Source organism: Ursus arctos, unplaced genomic scaffold, assembly GCF_023065955.2.
Source record: "Ursus arctos isolate Adak ecotype North America unplaced genomic scaffold, UrsArc2.0 scaffold_30, whole genome shotgun sequence".
In the NCBI taxonomy this organism is placed as follows: domain Eukaryota; kingdom Metazoa; phylum Chordata; class Mammalia; order Carnivora; family Ursidae; genus Ursus; species Ursus arctos.
In genome coordinates this window covers 11,915,248-11,940,067 of record NW_026622986.1, presented here as the reverse complement: position 1 = coordinate 11,940,067, position 24,820 = coordinate 11,915,248, and the positions used below count along the sequence as shown (strand labels likewise).

General features: G+C 37.5%; 1 protein-coding gene across 1 annotated transcript in view; it reads right to left on the bottom strand.

The window, feature by feature from the left end:
• GPR158 (G protein-coupled receptor 158) overlaps window positions 1-24,820 on the bottom strand; it is a 432,984-nt gene that overhangs the window by 130,030 nt on the left and 278,134 nt on the right. The window contains 1 exon segment of the mRNA XM_026478920.4: window positions 1,744-1,812. Within this exon segment, the coding sequence (XP_026334705.3) occupies window positions 1,744-1,812 (69 nt within the window).

The following is a 24,820-nucleotide window of genomic DNA, read 5'->3' as shown; positions in this document are numbered from 1 at the left end:
AAAAGTTAAAAGGATTATACCCAAATAAATTTCTATCTTAAGGAGAAATATAATTCAAGAAGTAGAAAACTTGGAAAATTAAGAACCCTTATAAACACTGAGTGGGGGAAGAGGGTTAGAAACTGAGGTAATGGAGGGGGCAGGATCCAAATCACGTTGGATCTTGGAGCTCATTCTAAGAATTTTGGCTTTTACTGTAAGCAAAATTGTGAACCTTTTGAGAGTTTTGAGGGGTGCCATGGTCTAACTTGCGCATTACAACTAGTTGATACTTTGAAAATAGATCACAGAGGGGTTAGTGTGGAGGGATAGAGGCCGGGGGAGAGACTATGACAATAATCCAGAAGAGGCTGATTGTGGTTTAGACCAGGATGGTAACACTGAATGAGGTAGAGGGAGTGGTTGGGTTTTTGCTATGTTTTGAAGGGTTTCTGATGGATGTGAGAAAAAGAAAGTTGTCAAGAATGACTCCCAAGTTTTAGCCTGAGTAACTAGCAGGACAGAGCTGTCATCAATGGAGATAGGGAGACTGACTTTGAGGGTGTGGGAAATCAAGTATCTCAGTTAAGAACATGATAGGGAATTCTGGTAGACCCTCAAATGGAGTTGTAAAGTAAGCAATTGAATATGAGTTTGGAGCTCAGGGGAAAGGTTTAAACTGGACATATAAATTTGGAAGTCATTGTATATCAATAGTATTTATAAAGCTTTGAGGCTAGATGAGATCACCAAGGGAGAATGTAGAATATGAAAAAGCTCCACTAGGACTGAGGCCTAAGCCACTTAAGTATTAAGAGGTGGGAAAGAAGATTAAGAATCAGGAAAGAAGGCTGAAATGGAGCAGCTAGTGAGGTGAGAGGTAAAAGAACATGGTGCCATGCAAGCCCTACCTTTTTCTTCTCAACATCTACTCATCTTTCAGATCTCAGTCGAGTGATATTTTATTCCCTAGACTTGGTTGGTCGTCTTTCCTAAGTGTCTCCACAGCACCCTGCCTCCATAGCATCTTAGCTTTTTTCAATTATATTATAATTGCCTGTACTGACTCACCTTGTTCTGTAAGTGTAAACTTCCTGAGAAGAGAAATCAAGTTTCTCTCACTCACAAAAAATTCCCAGTTTAGCATAGTACTTAACACACAATAACTGCTGAATATAAGTTGGTTGAATTGAATTAGGAAAATTAGTACTTACCTTGTGGTTACAGACAGGTTGCTAGTGTGATAGGAATAGTCTACTAGGATTATCTATGCCACTAATACCACACATACATTTATTTTGTTTATTTTTCTATGTAACTATCTGGAATTTTTCAGCACAAATTTGTTGATGTGTCTCATGCTTTTAATTCAAGTAGGGAGGGAAAAAGGAAACCAATATTTATATGTTTATGTATATGGCAAGCATACATATCAAGCATGCCTTTTTTACGTTAGCTCACTTAAGCAGTTAACCCTCCTGACAAATTTGGGAAGAAAAGTATGATTACCTGCACTTTACTTTTTTACTTTATATGTCTATTATATATAGATATGGGTACATAAACTCATAGATAGATATATTAAAAAAGTAATATATATATATGAACAGTTATATATACTATAATATACATACATGTATACACATACATTTATATAAACATATATGTACACATATCTATAAATACACACACACACATATAAAAATTACTGCCTGAGCAAAATAAAACAAATGGCTATTTTTAAAATACAATTATGTTACTTACTGGAAAGTATAGAAGCAGAGACCCAAAAAGAATTGTTTCCAACAGGATAAGGCCCGATGCCCTGATGCTCTAAAAAAAAAGAAAAAGAAAAAGAAAAAGAAAAAAAAAGAAATAGAAAAGGTCATTGTTAATTTACATTCTTAGAATGAAAGAACTTATGCTATTGTGACAATGCCTCAACCAGCAAATGAAAATTGGCTAGTATTTCAGAAGTGAACTTAACTGAAACATGCAAAAAGACTGACTATAAAGGTGGTGGTAGACTTAATGATATTGCCAGTGGCTTCATGGAATTTTGTTCTCTAAAATTTGAATCCGTGAACAATCTGAACAGCTGAGAACACTTTTTAGAAGATCCTTTCAATCCAAGAAGTTCACAGATACAAAATATCTTGCTTGTATTTCTGAAGCATCAACCACAAGTACATATGGAATGCTAACCCTCAACCATTTCACAAATACTTGCAGGATGGTTTCGGTGAATAAAACAGACATAAACACAAGGTCGGCATCTCAGTAATATATATCCCACCACGTCAAAATACAGTCACCCACGCTCACCTCATAGAGCTGTACTATGTGAATAATATAAACTACATTAAATAACAAATGTATTTCCACTTGTGAACATGCTTAAATTATTAACTGAAAATTCAATAGAATAGGTTGATTTTTGTATAGTTTCCTAATTATTTAAAGTTTACTATGCATAAATATGCTTAATAATCTTAAGATATTTTGTTAGACTCAAAGAGCATTACGTTTTCAAAGCAAAATAACTGAAGTGGTGGCAAGAAATAAAAGACCAAATAATTTTATCTTCTAACAAAAAATTTTGCTTCAATGAGTTCAAGTATCAATACAGAGTAATACATTAATTAAGAGTACAAACACAAAAACAGGTACCTGTGTTTTCACTAAATGCAACATGAAATATGTAAAAAAATTACAGCTGGTGCAAATATAGTACCTTCACAAGAAAATAATTTGAAGTAGTAGCAACGGACTTTGCAACAAAAAAAAGAAGCTAAAAACCCAAGCCACGAGAGTTCATTACATTAAAACAATGTCAGATAAAAACAAAAACAAAACAAGAAAACCCCACATAATGTCAGATAAATGACAGCCAGAGAAAGAAAATTATAATATCTCTTCAAAACGCTGCTAGGACATTGTTAGACACAGAGGAATACTTTATGTGATCCCTCAAAAGAACTCAAGGCTTTCATTAATCTAAGAATTTGCAATGGAGAAATAAGTTTAGTCAGTGAACAGACTTGATTATTCAAGTGGCTTCTCACTGTTGGTCTTTATTTTAGCTAGCAGATGCTTTTAGTGAAAAGAAAATTTCTATCAGCAAGCCTTTAGATGGGTTTTGGCTGGTGGAATTTCTAAGATGGCAAATTACACTCATACCTAATTATGATTACTCAATTTTTTAAACTTTACAAAAAGGTGACACTAAGAGTGAGAGTCCAAAATATTATATAAGACTGCTTGTAAAACAATCTATGCTTTTATTTGAGAGAGAGAGCACGAGCACGTGTGAGGGCGGGGTTGGGGGGGGAGGAGGAAGAGGGAGAGAGACAGAATATCAAGCAGGCTCCCTGATGACTGCAGAGCCGCACACCAGGCTTGATCCCATGACCCTGAGATCATGCCCTGAGGGGAAATTAAGAGTTGACGTTTAACCAACTGAGCCACCTGGCACCCCCTCTATGCAATATTGTTTTTCAAAAAGGGGGGATATGAAAAAAAGCTGAGAGGTTTAATGGAAAAGACAGACTTTGAAGTTCTCTTCAGCTCAGTTTGAATTATGAAATAATCACTGAGTAGGCCACCTTGAATTTCAGTGTCTTCACCTATAGAATGGGCATCCTAATATTTACCTTATTAAATCTGAGGGTTTTAATAAAATATAGAGTATACAAAATGGCTACTATTATGCCCAGTTCTTAGCAAGTAGATACGCACTTGTCAAAGTAAAAAACAGCACTAGGATGGTGAATCTGAAATCCACAGAATAAGCAGTCAATTTTTTTTTTAAATGCTTGGGATCCAAATGACCTCAGAAGAGCCAAAAGTGGGGGTAGAGAACCCAAGAGTTCTTTTTGGGGGGGGCAGTAGTTTCTTAGCTGCGTTACAACCATTATTACCACATAACGGTGGTAGTGGAGCATATATTCTCAGAGTAAATAACCTGCTTCCTTTTCATTTGGTAATATTGAGCAATCTTCTTAACTCTTCACTACCTTGCTCCTGGCTGAGCAGAGGAGCCCATAATTTCAAATCATTAACTGGAATTCCAACAAATGGTTCCACAATCAAATGGAAGATCTATTCAAAATGTGCACTTTTCTTTTCAAAATATTCTTGGGCTGAGTTGGCTTCATGGCCTCATAGAATGAGTAGGTACCTAATAAGTGGGACTTCAGGAACAAAAAAGAAACCTCATGCTCCCTAAAACATCTCCCCATTGTCTTGTTGGTACTGGAAGTTCTTTGAACTAGAGAGATGCCTTTTATTTTGTATTTGGTGCCAAGCTACATGCTGACTTAAGTTTAAAGTGAAGAACAGAAATCTTTTCCTTGAAGTCTAAGTGATAGGATGAGGAAGGAAAGAGGAGGGACTGAAAAATGAAGATGGTGCAGTCACTCTGGAAAACAGTATGGAGGTTCCTCAAAAAGTTAAAACCAGAACTACCCTATGATCCAGCAATTACACTACTAGGTATTTACCAAAAGAATACAAAAATACAAATTCAAAGGGATACATGCATCCCTATGTTTATAGCAGCATTATCTACAAGAGCCAAATTATGGAAACAGCCCAATTGTCCATCAATTGAATGGATAAAGAAGATGTGCACACACACACACACACACACACACACACACACACACACACTGGACTATTATTCAGCCATAAAAAGAATGAAATCTTGCCATTTGTAATGATGTGGATGGAGCTAGAGAGTATTACGCTAAGTGAAATAAGCCAGTCAGAGAAAGACAAATACCATATGATTTCACTCATAGGTGGAATTTAAGAAACAAGGCAAACAAGCAAAGGGGAAAAAAGAGAAAGAGGCAAACGAAGAAACAGACTCTGATGGTTACCAGAGGGGAGGTGGTAGGGGATGGGTGAAATAGGTGATGGGGATTAAGAAGTGTACTTGTGATGAGTGCAGGATGACGTATGGAAGTGTTAAATGCCTATACTGTACACATGCAACTAATATTACACTGTATGTTAACTAACTGGAATTAATATAAAAACTTAAAAAAAAAATTAAGTTGGGTAAGGGATATAATGAGCAAAATAATAGAGCCCAAGGAAGAATTTCACCTCCTTCACAGTTGTGCCTGAGATAGAAATGGTGGTATGGAACCCTTTTAACCAGAATTGGTAACTGAAACTCTGAAAAAACTTTACTGAAAGAGGATCAACAATATATAATATGCTATTTATATAAAACACATACATACATGTCAATACCATATATTTTCTAGGTATATATAAATATACCAAATACATATCTGGAAGATACATATCAAGCTGATAACAATTTTTTTTTCTTCTGGAGAAATGGACAGATTTGGGGACAGATCAACTTATTCAAAAATATTTTCATTTCTTTGGAGATGTAGTCATATATTGCTATGTAATATGCATTTTAATAATTAAATTAAGTAAAATTAAAGAAAGGTAATCTAAAATGTGATAGTTCAACTATTGGAAAGTTCCACCACATGCCAAGAAGTCTAAACGAAGGCCTTCCCAACTAATATCTACTTAATAAGTTTTTATTTAGTACCAACCTGATGCATAAAATTAACAGCATTTTTTTAAAAGATTTTATTTATTCATTTGACAGAGATAGAAACAGCCAGCAAGAGAGGGAACACAAGCAGGGGGAGTGGGAGAGGAAGAAGCAGGCTCCCAGCGGAGGAGCCTGATGTGGGGCTCGATCCCAGAATGCCAGAATCACGCCCTGAGCTGAAGGCAGATGCTTAACGACTGAGCCACCCAGGCACCCCATCAACAAACAGCATTTTTATTTTTTTTTTATTTTATTTTTTTTTTTAAATGATTTTTTATTATATTATGTTAGTCACCATACAGTACATCCCCGGTTTCCGATGTAAGGCTCGATGATTCATTAGTTGTGTATAACACCCAGTGCACCATGCAATACGTGCCCTCCTTACTACCCATCACCGGTCTATCCCATTCCCCCACCCCCCTCCCCTCTGAAGTCCTCAGTTTGTTTCTCATAGTCCATAGTCTCTCATGTTTCATTCCCCCTTCTGATTACCCCCCCTTTCTTTATCCCTTTCTTCCCCTACCGATCATCCTAGTTCTTATGTTCCATAGATGAGAGAAATCATATGATAGTTGTCTTTCTCTGCTTGACTTATTTCACTTAGCATTATCTCCTCCAGTGCTGCCCATGTTGTAGCAAATGTTGAGAACTCGTTCTTTCTGATAGCTGAGTAATATTCCATTGTATATATGGACCACAACTTCTTAATCCAGTCATCTGTTGAAGGGCATCTCGGCTCCTTCCACAATTTAGCTATTGTGGACATTGCTGCTATGAACATTGGGGTGCATATAGCCCTTCTCTTCACTACGTCTGTATCTTTGGGGTAAATACCCAGTAGTGCAATGGCTGGATCATAGGGTAGCTCAATTTTTAACTTTTTAAGGGACCTCCACACTGTTTTCCAGAGTGGCTGTACCAACTTGCATTCCCACCAACAATGTAGGAGGGATCCCCTTTCTCCACATCCTCTCCAACAATTGTTGTTTCTTGCCTTGTCTATTTTTGCCATTCTAACTGGCGTAAGGTGGTATCTCAGTGTGGTTTTGATTTGAATTTCCTTGATGGCTAATGATTTTGAACATTTTTTCATGTGTCTGTTAGCCATTTGTATGTCTTCATTGGAAAAGTGTCTGTTCATATCTTCTGCCCATTTTTTGATTTGTTTATTTGTTTCTCGTGTATTGAGTTTGAGAAGTTCTTTGTAGATCTTGGATACCAGTCCTTTATCTGTAGTGTCATTTGCAAATATATTCTCCCATTCCGTGGGCTGCCTCTTAGTTTTTCTGACTGTTTCCTTGGATGTGCAGAAACTTTTAATCTTGATGAAGTCCCATAAATTCATTTTATCTTTTGTTTCTCTTGCCTTTGGGGATGCAAACAGCATTTTTATGATACTTACAGGTAAATACAGAGCTGGGGGAGTTATCACGGGGCCTAACTCTCTCATTTAGAATCTAAGAAGCCTAATAAATATAATCCCAGAGTTTACAACAGAGGTGTGTACATTGCACCTCACTCCACTCCATCCCACCTGCCCCATTTCTTAAACTTTCTGAACTGACTTACAAAGGTTTGTAACAGTCAGATATCAAACCTGTATACTAAAGAAAAGAGCTAATCTTATTATACCAATTTTATTAAATTATGTCAAAGTCAATTTCTAAATTCCCTAATCCTTGGATGCAAAGTACAGAGGCATAAGATGAAGCACAGCTGCAGCTGTCACAAGATTTGTTCGTGATGTAGACGAACAAAGGAAGCTAAGTCACTGGAAGTAGTAAGGTGATGAGAATGCTGAAGTCTGATTTTTAAAAAAAACAATTAAAATGGTTTGTCATTATTTCCTTGATTCTACTTCATTTATATTTCTAAAACATTTTTAGCCATTGGGGAAATTAATGTATATCTTGCTAGAACAGTGCAGCTATTCTGAATTATAGCTGATTTCTTTAGTCCTGGAGCAATTAAAGTTTCTTTCTATTACAAAAGGAACCTCTGAGCATGAAGGTATTTTTACACAGCTGTACCTCAGAATGCATGATGAAAATATAATAAAGCAATGGAATTAGATTCTGAAAAGAATGAACTGGCCTAAGTTCGGATCATAAACCAACACTATAAATCTGTGTCATTTACAAAAACAATTAGCCATGCTAGCAGAACAGACTTCTATTTCTTTACAGAAATCCATGGACAGGGAGATTACAAATAAACAAACACCTGATGAAACAGTACACAATAACAAATTGGAAGCAAGATGTAAAAGTGGCCTTAAAGAGAATCCTAACATTGAGAGACATGAGGATGCTATTTTTTAATAATTTTATTTACAGTTACATAAATAAATGAGAACAGACTACATCTGGTTTGACAGACTACATGCAATTATTTTGTCTTAGAAGATCTGTGATGAAATATTGAAGAACCATTCAGATTTAGAAAAATTTGTCAGGGAACAATTGCCCAAAATGTGGTTAAAATCAGTATTGGTTTTTCAAAAAAATTATTAGCAATGAAAAAGGTACAAAAAAAGCAGAATATGTTCAGGACAGAGATTGCTAAAGTGAAATAAAAGCAATTAAGAGAGTTTTATTTTATTTATTTTACTTATTTTAAATTTTTATTCAAGTATAATTCACAGTATTATATTAGTTTCAGGTGTATGATATAATGATTCAACAACTTCTATACATTATTAAGTGCTCATCATGAGAAATATACTCTTAATCCCCTTCACCTATTTCACCCATCCCCCCCACCTCCCTTTTGGCAACCACCAGTTTGTTCTCTATGTTTAAGAGTCTGTTTTTTTTTTTTTGTCTTTCTCTCTTTTTTTTTTTTTTGTTTCTTAAATTCCATATATGAATGAAATCATATGGTATGTGTCTTTCTCTGGATTTCTTTACTTAGCATTATTCCCGCTAGATCCATCCATGTTGCTGAAAATGGCAAAATTTCATTCTCTTTAATGCCTGATTAATATTCCATTGTGTATATATATAACCACTTTTTCTTGTTCCATTCATCTATTGATGGACATCTGGGTTGCTTCAGCATCTTGGCTATTTTAAATAATGTTGCAAGAAACATAGGGGTGCATATACCTTTTCAAATTCATATTTTCATTTCCTCTGGGTAAATACCCAGTCATGGAATTACTGGATCATATGATAATCCTACTTTTAATTTTTTGAGGAACTTCCATATTGCTTTCCATAGTGACTGCACCAATTTACATTCCACCAACAGTGCAAGAGGGTTCCTTTTCCTCCACATCTTCGCCAACACCTGTCATTTCTTGTGTTTTTTATTTTAGCCATTCTGACAGGTGTAACGTAATATCTCATTGTGGTTTTTATTTGCATTTCCCTGATGATGAGTGATGTTGAGCATCTTTTCATGTGTTTGTTGGCCACCTGCTACATCTTCTTTGGAAAAATGTCTACTCAGGTCCCTGCCCATTTTTAATTGGATTATTTATTTTTTGGGGGTTGAGTTGTCCAAGTTTTTTATATATTTAGGATATTAACCCATTATGAGATATATCATTTGCAAATATCTTCTCCCATTCAGAAGGTTGTTTTTTTGTTTTGTTGATGGTTTCCTTCACTGTACAAAAGCCTTTTATTTTGGTGTAGTTCCAATAGTTTAATTTTGCTTTTGTTTCCCTTGCCAAAGAAGACATATCTAAGAAAAGTGTTTTTTTATGGCTCATGTCAAAGAGATTACTGCCTATGCTTTCTTTTAAGAATTTTATGCTTTCAGGACTCAGATTTAGGTCTATAATCCATTTTGAGTTTATTTTTGTGTATGGTGTAAGAAAGTAGTTCAGCTTCATTCTCAGTTTTCCATCATTTGTTGAAGAGACTATCTTTTTTCCCATTTTATATACACTTGCCCACTTTGTCCTACTTTTTGCCACTTTAATTGTTATGTGTCTTGGTGTGGACCCCTTTGGGCTGGTATTGTTGGGGGCTCCCTGTGCCTCCTGAATCTGGATATCTGTTTCCTTCCCCAGATTAGAGAAGTTTTCAGGCATTATTTCTTCAAATAAAATTTTGTCTCCTTTTCTCTCTCTTCTCCTTCTGGGATCCTTATAATCTGAACATTATTATGCTGGATGTAGCTGAGTTCTCTTACCTTTTCTAATTTTTTATTATTCTTTTCTGTTTTTACTTTTTAGCTTGGTTGCTTTCCATTACTCTGTCTTCTGGCTTGCTGATCAATTTTTCTGCTTCCTCTAGTCTACTACTTATTCCCTCTGGTGCACTTTTAATTTCAGTTATTGAGTTCTTCATCTCTGATTGGTTCTCTTCTATATTTTCTATCTTTTTGTTGAATGTCTCACTGAGATCCTCCACTCTTTTCTCAAGTCCAGTAAGATTCTTTCTTTATTGCTGTTACTTTGAATTTTCTATCCAGCATATTGCTTATCTCCATTTCATTTAGTTGTTTTGCTGTGATTTTGTCCTGTTCTTTCATTTGGGACATATTCCTCTGACTCTTCTTTTTGTCCAACTTTCTGTGTTTGTTTCAATGCATTAGGAAAGTCAGCTACATCTCCTGATCTTTAAAGTAGTGGCCTTATGAAGAAGAGATTCTGTGGTGCCCTGTAGCACAGTATCCCCTGTTCACCAGAACCTGGCATTTCAGCAGTGTCTCCTAAGTATGTTGTATGCACCCTACCATTGTGGTTGAGACATATTTGCTTTCAGTCTTGTCATCTGCAATGGCACTTTCTGCCTGCTGTGGGCAGTTTGGTCCCCGTGCTGCTAAATGGCCAGTTTTCAGCCATCTTGGGCTTATAGTTGGGTCAGACCAGATGCTGCCTTCAGTCTAGTACTTGGGTCACAGGGAACTGTCGGATGCTCTTCCTGTGTTGTCTCCTGAGAGGCTTTTATTGGTAGGCAGAGCCAGCAATCAGATCAGTTGTCTGCTCCCAGCCCATTGCTGGGGTTGTAGTTGAACTGGTATATGTGGTTATCTCCCACAGGGCAAAAGTCCCTTTGGAGTGATGCTGGTCACTGTCAGGGCTGCTTGCAGAATGAGACATGTCAGGTGCTGCTTGGAGGGACCCCTACACAGTGGTGTGGGTTGGATGGGGGAAGTCTACAGAAGAATGCAGGGGTAGGGCGTGCTGTGTTAGCAAGCTAGTAGGTAGGTGTTTCTGCTGGATCCTGCAGGTGTCCTAGTATCTAGGCTGGGCAGGCGGAAGAGAAATGGCACCTATCAGCTTTTTTGTTCTCGGAGAAGTCTCATAAGGACCCCTACCCCACCAGTGCATGTTTTGAGACTAGTAAATAACTCTTGTATACCCCAGGTACTTTCAAACTGTTCCTTCTATGCTGCATCTTAGAGATGCTGTTTGTTATCCTGGCTCTTTAACCATGGGGACTCAGTTTCCTATTGCCCTCCAGCACTCCTAGCTAATTTTTAAAGTTCCTGGTGTTAAACCCCACTGATTGTAAAAACTTGTGAAGTTAAGCCTGTCTGGTTTTCAAAGCCAAAAGTTTTGGGGACTTGTTTTCCCAGTGTAGGCCCCCCATGTCTGCGGTGTCTGGTGTGGGGTATATTCCTTTCCCTTCTCCATTCTTGTGGTATCCCCCATTGTGGTCAATCTCTCAGGTCAATTTGGTTTTTGACTGGAACTCTGACCTTCCTACCATTTTTAATATGGCCTCCTCCCTACAATTAGCTGTGAACAGTCTATTTGGCCAGCGTTCAGTTCATTTCCTGGGTTAGTTCAACTGATATGTCTGTTATCTAGGTGTGACCAAGGGATGAGGTGAGCTTAGGATCCTCTTACACTGCCATCTTCTCAAACAGTACCACACAGAATTTTAAATTCATGGAATAAAATACATGAGCTTTATATCCAGATGGTTTGGAATCTCATTATTGGCCGCTTATTAGCTGTGTCATCTTGGGGAAATTGCTGAACCTTCTGAGTTTCTTTGTATGTAAAATGCGTGCAGTGATGCCCCTCCTTGAAGTTCTGTTGTAAAAACTGGCAATAATGTCGCCCAGCATGGAGCAGGCACTCAGTCAATGGTATTTCATCATCAATCTTTCATTGACAGATAAAGTGAAGTCCACAGTCTATCTAAGCTCACTCGGCTGATGAGTGACAGAACAAGGCCCCATCATCTACCACTGCTGATTCCCAAGTCAGTATGATTTCTTCTGTACATCCAATCTGACTCTCAGCCATTTTCTTGTCCAAAGGAACAGAATTACATATGATATAATGACAAAAACATGTAGCACTACTACAGCATTTTAAAATAAATTGCAAGTAAGGAGTTTGGTTCAAATGTTATTTAAAAAGTTACTATTCAATTTAAAATTCTTAACAGTTTTACACAAAACATTAGAAGAAATTGATATATTACCTTAACTAGGAATTATGTCTAATTTCTAAAAGCTCACAAGAAAGCCCATTTTCACATAATTTGATAATTTGTAGTTGAACTATTTAAGAACTTTTGGAACAACTAATTTACACAAAAATAAGGTCCAGAGTAACATATATATAGTTTCATGTTCTTTAAAACAGTATAGCACACTAAATTTAAAAAATCAGTGATAATTTTATAGATGTGAAATTAGAAATAAGTCATTCATTATTAATTATGATTCACCAATTACTGTGACACAGAAACATCTAATAGTTGCTTTTGCAGGATTTACATAAGATACTTGCCCATTTGCTTAGCTTTATTTCAGATAACGTAAACACATACAGGTATTTCCCCCTCTTACCCCCGAAATGGCTCATCTTTCAGAAGTTCACTGTCTGATATTATGGCTCAAAGTTGCTATCACAGCAAGTGCAGAGACGCAGACTAACAGATACATGAGAGGAAGCATTTTGGATACACTTTACTCAGCTAAGCTCATCCCTCGTGCTTATGTCCTTAACAACTTAATACCAAAGCTCTTCATATCAGACTTCTTCCCACCTCTTGCCACTAGAATGCATTCCTTAAATGTAGATGACCATGTCCTTATTTGTCCTCATTTTTCCCATCGTTTCCTTACAAAAAATTGCTTTTACTTCTCTGTAATCTATTTGCAAACTTCAATTCTCTTTTTCTTTCGATACTAATAAGCAGAGCAATTCATATTTCACATAATGGAGATAAATTCTCTAAGTATCAAAAAAGCATACACAAGTGAAGTACACAAACTAAAGAATCTCCCCTTGAGAAGGATTACTGTACATCCTCAAATAAAGTGGCATGAAATTATTGAAACAAAATATGGCATTTACTTAGATTTCTATTATTGATTGAAAGCTATTGAGATTGATATATTTTCAAATAAAAAGTTGTTAAGTGAAAGAACTATAAATTCCTCCTCATGAAGAATCCTAACGGTGATAACAAAATATAAAATATTAAGTAGTTTAAAAGATAATAAGGTAAAGCACTTTCCGTCTTTGAATAATCAACCAGTCTTTGTTATAGAGATGAATTCAAACATCATTTAGTTTGACATCAATCATTTTTTAAATATAAATGTATTTTATACTTGTAGAAATTCAAGTAACTTCACAAATCATTGCTCAGTTTTACCTAATTGCTAAGTAGCAACAGATCTCAGCAGTCTTTCTTCATCATTTGAACACTGTCTAATCTCAGAATTTTTTTTTTCCTTTTTCAATTGGTATGTTGAAAACTGTGATCTGCAGGGTACCTACTTTAAAATACTACTGTTCACCGATGGGGCACTTGGATAGTTCAGTCGGTTGAGTGGCCCTGACTCTTGATGTCGGCTCAGGTCTGATCTCGGGTCCTGGGATGGAGCCCTGCAGCAGGCTCTGTGCTCAGCAGGGAGTCTGCTTGAGTATTCTCTCTCTTCCTCTGTCCCTCCCCCTATTCATGCTCTTTCTTTCTAAAATAAATTAATAAATCTTTAAACAAACAAACAAAAAGCAAATAAAGTTAACTACTGCTCACAGACAGCCAACAGAACCCATCAAATATTAGGCAGACAACATCAACATCTCTTCATTTCCTTGTTTAAGAAAAAAACAATGTGAGAGAAGAACAGAACTGCTCAGAACTGGTAAGCTTGTCTTTGACACATTGTCTGTCTTCTATAGCATGTTTGGAAGTACATGGAATGACTAGACAAAGTGTAAAACAAGGAGACATTTCATACTTTGTCTGATATTAGGAATAGTCTAAAAATGCTAAGACTTGTTTATGTTCCTTATGCTCCACATTAACACAAAAGTTTCACTTCTGATTGGAGGGAGTTAAGATGGTGGAGGAGTAGGAGACCCCTTTTTCAGCCAGTCCCCTGAGTCGAGTTGGATAGTTACCAGACGAGCCTGAACATCCACAGAATCAGCCTGAGATGCAGGAAGATACATCTGGATCTCTACAAATGAACATCTCCAGCGCTGAGTATTGAGGTATGAAGCAGGGAGCCGTGAAACCGCGCACAGATATCAGAAGATAAACAGAAGGGGAAGGGAGCCACCGCACTGGGGCGCTGGGAAGCGGTAGCCGCCTGCACGGGGGAGCAGGCGGACTTGCAGACCGCCACCTGCGAGAGAGCAGACTGAGACCGTGAGCCGGGAATGCGCGCGACCAGACTGAAAACCGGAGCTCCAGTGCGCTCACCAGAACCAGACTGAGACCGGGAGCTCCGGGAGCATGCGGGGGCGGCTGACGGCTGGCGGTGTTAGAAACACAAAGGACAGAGATGGGCCGGCCCTGGAAGTGAGGGCTGGGACGCCGAAGATGGGGCGCACATCCGGGATGTTGCAGGGTTGAGCGGCACCAACAGAATCATAGTTAAAGTGGCCAGAACATCAATGGAGAAAGGTCCGCGATCCCTCTGTTCTCTGACAGAGGCTGAGATTCGGCCACTGTTGCTCTGACTCTCAGAAGAGGCACAGCAAACTGCCAGGGAAAGCCGCCAGAGAACAAAAGCCTGGAAATACCGGCTCACAGTGTGCCCATTCCCCCCACACACAGGGGACACGGAGACTCTACCCACACAGGGTTGCCTGAGTATCGGCGAGGCAGGCCCCTCCCCCAGAAGGCAGGCTGAAAAATCAAGAAGCCCACATCCCTAGGATCCCTATAAAAAAAGGGCGCACGGCCTGGGTCCCAGTCAATAATTTGGGCTCTGGACAACCCTGCAACCTCTCCTCAGCAGAATGACGAAAAGGAGAAGTCACCCCCAGCAAAGAAAAGACAATGAGTCTGTGGCCTCTGCCACAGAACTAATGGATATGGATATAACCAAATTGTCAGAAATGGAATTCAGAGTAACAATGGTCAAGATGATGTGTAGACTTGAAAAAAGTATTAATGAAAATGTTAATGAGAATATAGAATCTCTAAGGGCGGAAATGGGAGCGAATCTGCAGAAATTAAAAATTCTATGAGCCAAATGCAGTCAAAACTAGAGGCACTGACAGCCAAGGTGAATAAGGCAGAAGAACGTATCAGCGAATCAGAGGATGGGTTAGTAGAAGAGAAAGCTAAAATAGAATCTGGACTCAAAAAAATCCATTCTCACGAATGTAGGTTACGTGAGATTACTGACTCAATGAAACGTTCCAATGTCAGAATCATCAGCATCCCCGTGGGGGTGGAAAAAAACAGAGGTCTAGAAGAGATATTTGAACAAATTGTAGCTGAAAACATCCCTAATTTAGCAAGGGAAACAAAAACCCGTGTCCAAGAGGCAGAGAGGACCCCTCCCAAGCTCAACCATGACAAACCTACGCCATGTCACGTCATAGTGCATTTCGCAAATATTAGATCCAAGGATACAGTATTGAAAGCAGCCAGGGCAAAGAAATTTCTCACGTACCAAGGCAAAGGTATCACAATTATGTCAGACCTGTCTACACAGACCTGGAATGAGAGAAAGGGTTGGGGGGGGGCATTTTTAAAGCTCTTTCAGAGAAAAACATGCAGCCAAGGATATTTTATCCAGCGAGGCTGTCATTCAGAAATGATGGAGAAATAAAGACCTTCCAGAATCGACAGTCATTGATCAATTTCGTAACCACGAAACCAGCCCTACAGGAGATATTACGGGGGGTTCTATAAAGGTAAAAAGGCCCCAAGAGTGATACAGAACAGAAAGTCACAACTGATAGAAACAAAGACTTTACTGGCAACATGGCATCATTAAAATCATATCTCTCAATAATCAGTCTCAACGTAAATGGCCTAAATGCTCCCATAAAAACGCCACAGGGTTGCAGATTGGATAAAAAGACATAATCCATCCATTTGCTGTCTACAAGAGACTTATTTTGAACCTAAAGATACATTCAGACTGAAAGTAAAGGGATGGAATATCATCTTTCACGCCAATGGACCTCAAAAGAAAGCTGGGGTAGCAATTCTTATATCAGACAGATTGGATTTTAAACTAAAGACTATAGTTAGAGACACAGAAGGGCACTATATTTTTCTTAAAGGATGTATCCAACAAGTGGATATGACAATTATAAATATATATGCCCCCAACAGGGGAGCAGCAAGATGACAAGCCAACTCTTAACCACAATAAAGAGACATATAGATAAAAATACACTAATAGTAGGGGACCTCAACACTCCACTATCAGCAATAGACAGATCACCTAAGCAAGAAATCAGCAAAGAAACAAGAGCTTTGAATGCCATACTCGACGAGTTGGACCTCATAGATATATATAGAACACTACACCCAAGAACCAAAGAATACTCATTCTAGTCTAATGCCCATGGAACATTCTCAAGAATAGACCATGTTCTGGGTCACAAAACAGGTCTCAATCAATACCAAAGACTGAAATTATCCCCTGCATATTCTCAGACCACAACGCTTTGAAATTGGAACTCAACCACAAGGAAAAATTTGGAAGAAATTCAAACACTTGGAGACTAAAAACCATCCTGCTCAGGAATGATTCGATAAACCAGGAAATCAAAAATCAATTTAAACAATTTATGGAGACCAATGAGAATGAAAACACAATGGTCCAAAACCTATGGGATGCTGCAAAGGCAGTCCTAAGTGGGAAATACATAGCCATCCAAGCCTCACTCAAAAGAATAGAAAAATCTAAATTGAAGTTTTTATGTTCTCACCTCAAAAAGCTGGAACAGCAACATAGGGACAGGCCTAATCCACGCACGAGGAAGCAGTTGACCAAGATTAGAGCAGAAATCAATGAATTAGAAACCAGGAGTACAGTAAAGCAGATCAACAGAACTAGAAGCTGATTCTTTGAGAGAATCAATAAAATTGACAGACCACTGGCCAGACTTATCCAAAAGAATAGAGAAAGGACCCAAATTAATAAAATCATGAATGAAAAAGGAGAGGTCACAACCAACACCAATGAAATTGGAAGGATTATTAGAAACTTTTATCAACAGCTTTATGCCAATAAATTAAGCAATCTGGAAGAGATGGAGGCCTTCCTGGAAACCTACAAACTACCAAGACTGAAACAGGAAGATATGGATTTTTTAAACAGGCCAATTAATTATGAAGAGATTGAGTCAGGGATAAACAACCTTCCAAAACACAAAACTCCAGGCCCGGACGGTTTTCCTGGGGAATTCTACCAACCATTCAAAGAAGAAATAATACCTATTCTCCTAAAGCTATTCCAAAAAATAGAAACAGAAGGAAAGCTACCAAACTCATACTATGAGGCCAATATTACCTTGATCCCCAAACCAGGCAAAGACCCCAACAAAAAGGAGAATTACAGACCGATTTCCCTAATGAATATGGACGCCAAAATCCTCAACAAGATCCTGGCTAATAGAATCCAACAGTACATTAAAAGGATTATCCATCATGACCAAGTGGGATTCATCCCTGGGATGCAAGGGTGGTTCAACATTCACAAATCTATCAGTGTCTTAGATTTTATCCAGAAAGAAAAATTCAAAAATCATGATTCTTTCAATAGATGCAGAAAAAGCATTTGACAAAATACAGCATCCTTTCCTGATTAAAATCCTTCAGAGTGTAGGGATAGAGGGTACATTCCTCAATCTCATAAAAACCATCTATGAAGAGCCTACAGCAAATATCATTCTCAATGGGGAAAAGCTGAAAGCCTTTCCCTTAAGATCAGGAACACAACAAGGATGCCCACTCTCGCCACTATTATTCAACATAGTACTAGAAGTCCTTGCAACAGCAATCAAACAACAAAAAGGGATAAAAGGTATCCAAATAGGCAAAGAAGAAGTCAAAATGTCTCTCTTTGCAGATGACATGATACTCTATGTGGAAAACGCAAAAGAATCCACTCCCAAAGTATTAGAAGTTATAGAGCAATTCAGTAATGTGGCGGGATACAAAATCAATGCTCAGAAATCTGTTGCATTTCTATACACGAATAATGAGACTGAAGAAAGAGAAATTAGGGAATCCATCCCATTTACAATAGCACCAAAAACCATACGTTACCTTGGAATTAACTTAACCAGAGACGTAAAGGACCTATATTCTAGAAACTATAAATCACTCTTGAAGGACATTGAAGAAGACACAAAAAGATGGAAAAATATTTCATGCTCATGGATTGGAAGAATTAACATAGTTAAAATGTCCATGCTACCCAGAGCAATCTATACTTTCAATGCTATCCCGACCAAAATACCGAGGACATTTTTCAAAGAACTGGAACAAATAGTCCTTAAATTTGTGTGGAACCAAAAAATGCCCTGAATCGCCAAGGAACTGTTGAAAAGGAAAAACGAAGTGGGGGCATCACAATGCCGGATTTCGAGCTGTACTACAAAGCTGTGATCCCAAAGACAGCATGGTACTGGCACAAAAACAGACACATAGACCAATGGAACAGAATAGAGAAAACAGAAATGGACCCTCGGCTCTTTGGGCAACTAATCTTTGATAAAGCAGGAAAAAACATCCGGTGGAAAAAAGACAGTCTCTTCAATAAATGGTGCTGGGAAAATTGGACAGCTACATGCAAAAGAATGAAACTTGACCACTCTCTCACACCATACACAAAGATAAACTCCAAATGGATGAAAGACCTCAATGTGAGACAGAAGTCCATCAAAATCCTAGAGGAGAACATAGGCAGCAACCTCTACGACATTGGCCAAAGCAACCTTTTTCATGACACATCTCCAAAGGCAAGAGAAACAAAAGAAAAAATGAACTTGTGGGACTTCATCAAGATAAAAAGCTTCTGCACAGCCAAAGAAACAGTCAGAAAAACTAAGAGGCAGCCCACGAAATGGGAGAATATATTTGCAAATGATGCTACAGATAAAAGACTGCTATCCAAGATCTACAAAGAACTTCAAACTCAATACGTGAGAAACAAATAAAGAAATTAAAATGAGCAGAAGATATGAACAGACACTATTCCAATGAGGACATACAAATGGCTAACAGACACATGAAAAAATGTTCAAAATCATTAGCCATCAGGGAAATTCAAATCAAAACCACACTAAGATACCACCTTACGCCAGTTAGAATGGCCAAAATTGTCAAGGCAAGAAACAACAATTCCTGGAGAGGATGTGGAGAAAGGGGATCCCTCCTACATTGTTGGTGGGAATGCAAGTTGGTACAGCCACTCTGGAAAACAGCTTGGAGATCCCTTAAAAAGTTAAAAATTGAGCTACCCTATGACCCAGCCATTGCACTACCGGGTACTTACCCCAAAGATACAGACGTAGTGAAGAGAAGGGCCATATGAAGCCCAATGTTCATAGCAGCATTGTCCACAATAGCTAAATCATGGAAGGAACCGAGATGCCCTTCAACGGATGACTGGATTAAGAAGTTGTGGTCCATATATACAATGGAATATTACTCAGCTCTCAGAAAGAACGAGTTCTCAACATTTGCTGCAACATGGATGGCACTGGAGGGGATAATGCTAAGTGAAATAAGTCAAGCAGAGAAAGACAATTATCATATATTTTCTCTCATCTGTGGAACATAAGAACTAGGAAGATCAGTAGGGGAAGAAAGGGATAAAGAAAGTGGGGTAATCAGAAGGGGGAATGAAGCATGAGAGACTAGGGACTCTGAGAAACAAACTGAGGGCTTCAGAGGGGAGGGGGTGGGGGATTGGGATAGACTGGTGATGGGTAGTAAGGAGGGCACGTATTGCATGGTGCACTGGGTGTTATACACAACTAATGAATCATCGAACTTTACATCAAAAACCAGGGATGTACTGTATGGTGACTAACATAATATAATAAAAAAAACATTAAAAAAAAGTTTCACTTCTGACAAGATACTTAAAAATGTACAAAGAAATATGATGAGCATTTCAGTGAATAAACTAATAGATGATTTAATGAGGTGTATGAAATGCTCCTAATTTGCTACAGTTAGCAGTTTAGAAGTTTAAAATAGCAGTATTTATCTCACAGGCAAAAAGCAGAGGCAGATTATAAAGTGTTGTGGGAAAACAACTGCTACTTAGATGCAAGGATGATGGAGACAGGAATTGAAAACTCTGCCTCTAAAGTAGTGTAAATACCTCTAGATTGCATGGAGCAAATTGGATTTTGATTTTTCCCCACACAGAGTGCATCATTCCTAAACTTGTTTGCCCATAAGACAAAATGAAAAATATATATATATATTAATCAACTAATCCTGTTTACATTTTGATTGTAAATTCTAATCATTTGTTTCACTAAATTCTGCTGTTTCAGTTAGTCTTATTGTTTATTAGCAAATCATAACATGTTTGCCACTAGGTAATTATCTTGGTATTTTGGAGTTTTACACCTTACATTAGAGACATGGTTATGGAAAGATTTTCAAATAATAAATTTGTAAGTTTTAATTAGATAATAAATGCTGACCCTCCCATACAGAATTCAAAAAGGTCACAATAACTGAGGGATGTTTTAATTAATCTTTCTTCTCTGTTTAGATCCTACTTACTCTTTGCTCTAAAATATATTGCAAAAATACATTAAGATTAGGCTATCAACTCAAAAAGACACACAAGAGAAATAAATTAAGTACATTTAGAAATTCAACAGTAGAGAATTACTGAAAAATTAATGTTATAAAAAAGGAGAAAAAAGTTTTACAATGTAATAGATTTTTAAAAAACAATTGTTTAACCTCATCAAAAATCAAACTGTTACTAAAGCAGTTTTATAGAAGTAATCAAATTTTGAAGTTTTTTAAACTAATGATTCCACGTCTTTCTCTTTAGCCTACACCTCTTTCTGGAGCTCTCGACCCATATTTTCACTTCCGTATAAGACAGTTCTACCTGAATGACCTAAAGGCACCTAAAATTCAAGATTTCAAAAACTAAAACTTTCCAATAGTTACTATTTTGTAATCAAACTATTTCTGAAATACACATCTGTAGAATAGAAATAAATGAAGTGGGTTTTAATGACATATTCATGGATTTACTTGCAGTATTTTTCAGAACTTCCAAAATTTCTTTGATTATCTCATGAAATAAATGAATCAGTAACCAAATAAATGAGTAAACTGAGAAGCACCATTTGCAGGCTGATCCATATTCAAGTGGAGAGGAAATTCCTCACTTTCAATTTATGGGTTTTCTCTATGATTCAGAGAATAAACAATCAAAATCTTAAAAGGAGGAAAAGGAAGAGAAGGAAGAGAGGAGGGAAGTAGAAGAAACCATCTGTTTATGTTTGGTTTAGGACACTGGGGTTCTTGGTTTCACAGGGATTATGCAGGAGGCAGATGTGTGGGTGGAGGCAGAACTGGACTCAAGCAAAAAGGAAGTCACTGTTCTCTGAGCTTTCTCGCAGATGCCTTCTGCTGTCTTTATCGCACTCTCCTGCCCTCAGCATTCCCACCTCAGACAGCCAGTACCTTCAGCACATCCTTTGTGTCATCTCATTCAGGCCTACCCTCTTCAAGTAAGGAACATATTTCAAAGTAATTCCCTTATTCCTCTTCATCTCCAACTTCTAATTTCTTCCATGCTTAATCTTACTAGCTATAAACAAAAGGGATATGATAAATGCCAATTAGGGCCTTAGTGACTAATAATTTAACATTTGCTCCTCCAGGTAGGACTTGGAAGATAAAACAGATAGCCTTGTACTTAAAACCTAAAAGCAGAGATCTTGAACTTTAAAAGTGAAGAGAGCAAAGTTATTAACACAGTGGGCTTTCTAGTGCCCCCAAAGACGCTATGACTCTTTCCACTAAGATTCCTCTTTTTCCTCTAAGATTATTCCTTTACGTAAGCAATCCATTCAGAGGATGTAGAGATTCTTTTTAGGAATGAAAGGGATCCCATCATCCTCATCTTTTGTTGAAGTTTTTTTTAAGAAGCAATTCATATTTCAAAAAAGTCTTTTATTTCCAGTTCTGCATTTAAATCCATCATGAATAAGTCTATCTATCCACGATTACCACACATCTGTGCCTGAGTTAACCCCCTAAGCCTCTGTTAAGGGCAGGCTAAATGAGTAGGTTTGCTTCCCTTTATTCATTTCTTTCTTTGAAGCAGAATTTTGTATAATATGGAAGGTGCCTTTAAAATACAGCTTTCATTATGTGATAGGTTTCAGGACACGCTGTGTAAGTATGACTCCAAGGTCCAGAACAGCAGCTTTCTTTCATCCCCATGAGTACATTCCATTTACTATAGTTTTCTCCTTGTTTCTTTTTTGGCTACATTTTTAAGCCCATGAAAGAGATATAAATGCATAAATTCTGGGAATAAAACAACCAACTTGGAGGAAAGGGGAATAAATCCAGAACCACTGTATTTGGTAAAACAGGGACCTAGAAGTGTATCTAGCATTGCTAGTTTGCTTATTCAGTGGCATTTTTCCCAATGGAAGACACCTTTTGAGTTTTGTTAAAATCAAAAGTTGATAATAAAAGTGGTAGTAATGACAACAATAACAATAATGACAGCAGAATTTTTGTACTAGCTATTACTCTAGGCACTTTGTGTTAATTAACCCACACAAAAACATCTAACCCTCACCACAAATAGTAGGTACTGTTATGATCCTCATTTTGTAAATTAGGAGCCTGAGATTTAGAGAGGTTAAAAAACTTGCCCCAAGGAAACTGACAGACCCGATATTACATAGTAGTAGCACTCAACTTTCCCCCTACCACTTAAAAATCCAACTCTGTAAAGCTGTCACTTAAAATAGCATCTGGGGGGCACCTGGGTGGTGCAGTCCTTAAGCATCTGCCTTAGGCTCAGGGTGTGACCCCAGCGTTCTGTGATCGTGACCCCAGTGTTCTGCGATCGAGACCCGCATCAGGCTCCTCCGCTATGAGCCTGCTTCTTCCTCTCCCACTCCCCCTACTTGTGCTCCCTCTCTCGCTGGCTGTCTCTCTCTCTGTCAAATAAATAAAATCTTTAAAAATAATAATAAAATAAAATAGCATTTGGACAGTGGCTCCTGAAGGAAAGCTGTGATCATCAAGATAGCATGGTATTGACACAAAAACAGACACATAGATCAGTGGAACAGAAGAGAGACCCCAGAAATGGACCTTCAGTTCTAATCTTTGTCAAACTAATCTTTGACAAATCAGGAAAGAATACCCAATGGAAAAAAGACAGTCTGTTCAATAAATGAAGCAACCTTTCCTAACCTCCCACTAAAATATAAAGACAAATGTGAAATAGCAAATCACAACCCTGCTGCGAACAGGAATTCAAAGCAGAAATACAAGTAGAAATAACAATGTGAAAAAGTACTCATCCTCACAAATAATAGGGAAATGTAAATAAAAATTAAATCATTTTGAACCCATTCATTTTTTGGGAGCTGTAACAGTCAAAAACCTGAAAACGCTGACAGCCCTGTACCACACAGCTCCGGTGACCTCCTCAGCCCCATCTGCGCTCTACTCCCCTTTGCTCACTATGCTTCAGCCAACCTGGCTACTTTTCAGTGCTACAAACACAGCTGCTCCCCACCTTAGGGCTGTCGGAGCTCATCCTGTTCCTTCACCCTGGCCTATTTCCGCCTCCCTCTCCAACCTGCATCTGGCTTACTTCAACTCATTCCTCAGGTCTTAATTTCACTGACTTTTCATACAATGAAGGTTTTTTTTAGTGCTTTCTCTGTATCAGACAAGGTGGCAAACACAGGAGCTTCAGAGACTTTGTGAACTATTTAGACTGGGTAAGGTTTCCCATGTTTTATATTCATTACACACAGTATTTCCGTGAGTGGCACTCTTATCCTAACTGAAATTAATGTTGAAAGCAACATTTGTAAGGGTCACTTCCTAACAGAAAGAACATCTACCATAAATACACTGCCAAGTCTTAGTGGTGAGGCAGGCATTCTTCCTAAAACCAGGCACAAGGTGAGGACACCCAATATTAACATTGGGATTTTACATAATTCTAGAATTTCTATTAAATACAATGAGATAAGGAAAAGAAATAAGAACTATAAAGACCAAAAATAAGACAACATGATCTGGTAGGAAGTTGTCCTAAAGAAATAATCTGAATCATACAAAAGGTGTAGTTATAAGAATGTTTCATGCACAGCATTCATATTGAGAGAAAATTAGGAACAATCCATATCCCAAGAGACAGACAAATACTAAAATAAATTATGATGTACTCTATGATATAATAATATGATGTCATAAAATTTAAGGTTTTGGGGTACATTTAATGACAAAAGAGTATATGATTATAATGTTTATATATAGAAATATTTTAATTAAATATTAAATGTTTTAAAATATCAAATTGTGGACTTATAGGTGATTTTTACATTATTACTTAAAATTTTCAGCATTTTTCAAACTGTAAAATGTACTTGTATTGCTTTTACAAGATGGAACGGTTTAGGATTCTAATTTCACAAAAGGATTGAAAGGATTAAAAGTCATAAAGACATACCTTCAGAACTGTTAAAATTAAAGAGACTGACAATAGCAAATGTAGAGAAGATTTAGAGCAAGTGGAATTTCTGTATGTTGATAATGGGAATATAAAATGGGAATTTAAAACTGTACAACCACTTTGGAAAGTGGTTTGGCAGCCTCTTATAAAGCTAAAAATACATCTGCTCTGTGACCAAGCAGTTCTGCTCATTGACATTTACCTAAAAAAAAAGAAAAATATTTGATCACAAAAAGACTTGAACAAGAATGTTCACAGCAACTTTATTTATAATAATCAAAAAGCAGAACAACCTCAATATCCAACAGGAAAATGGATGAACAAATTATATAAAACTCATACCATGAAATACGACTC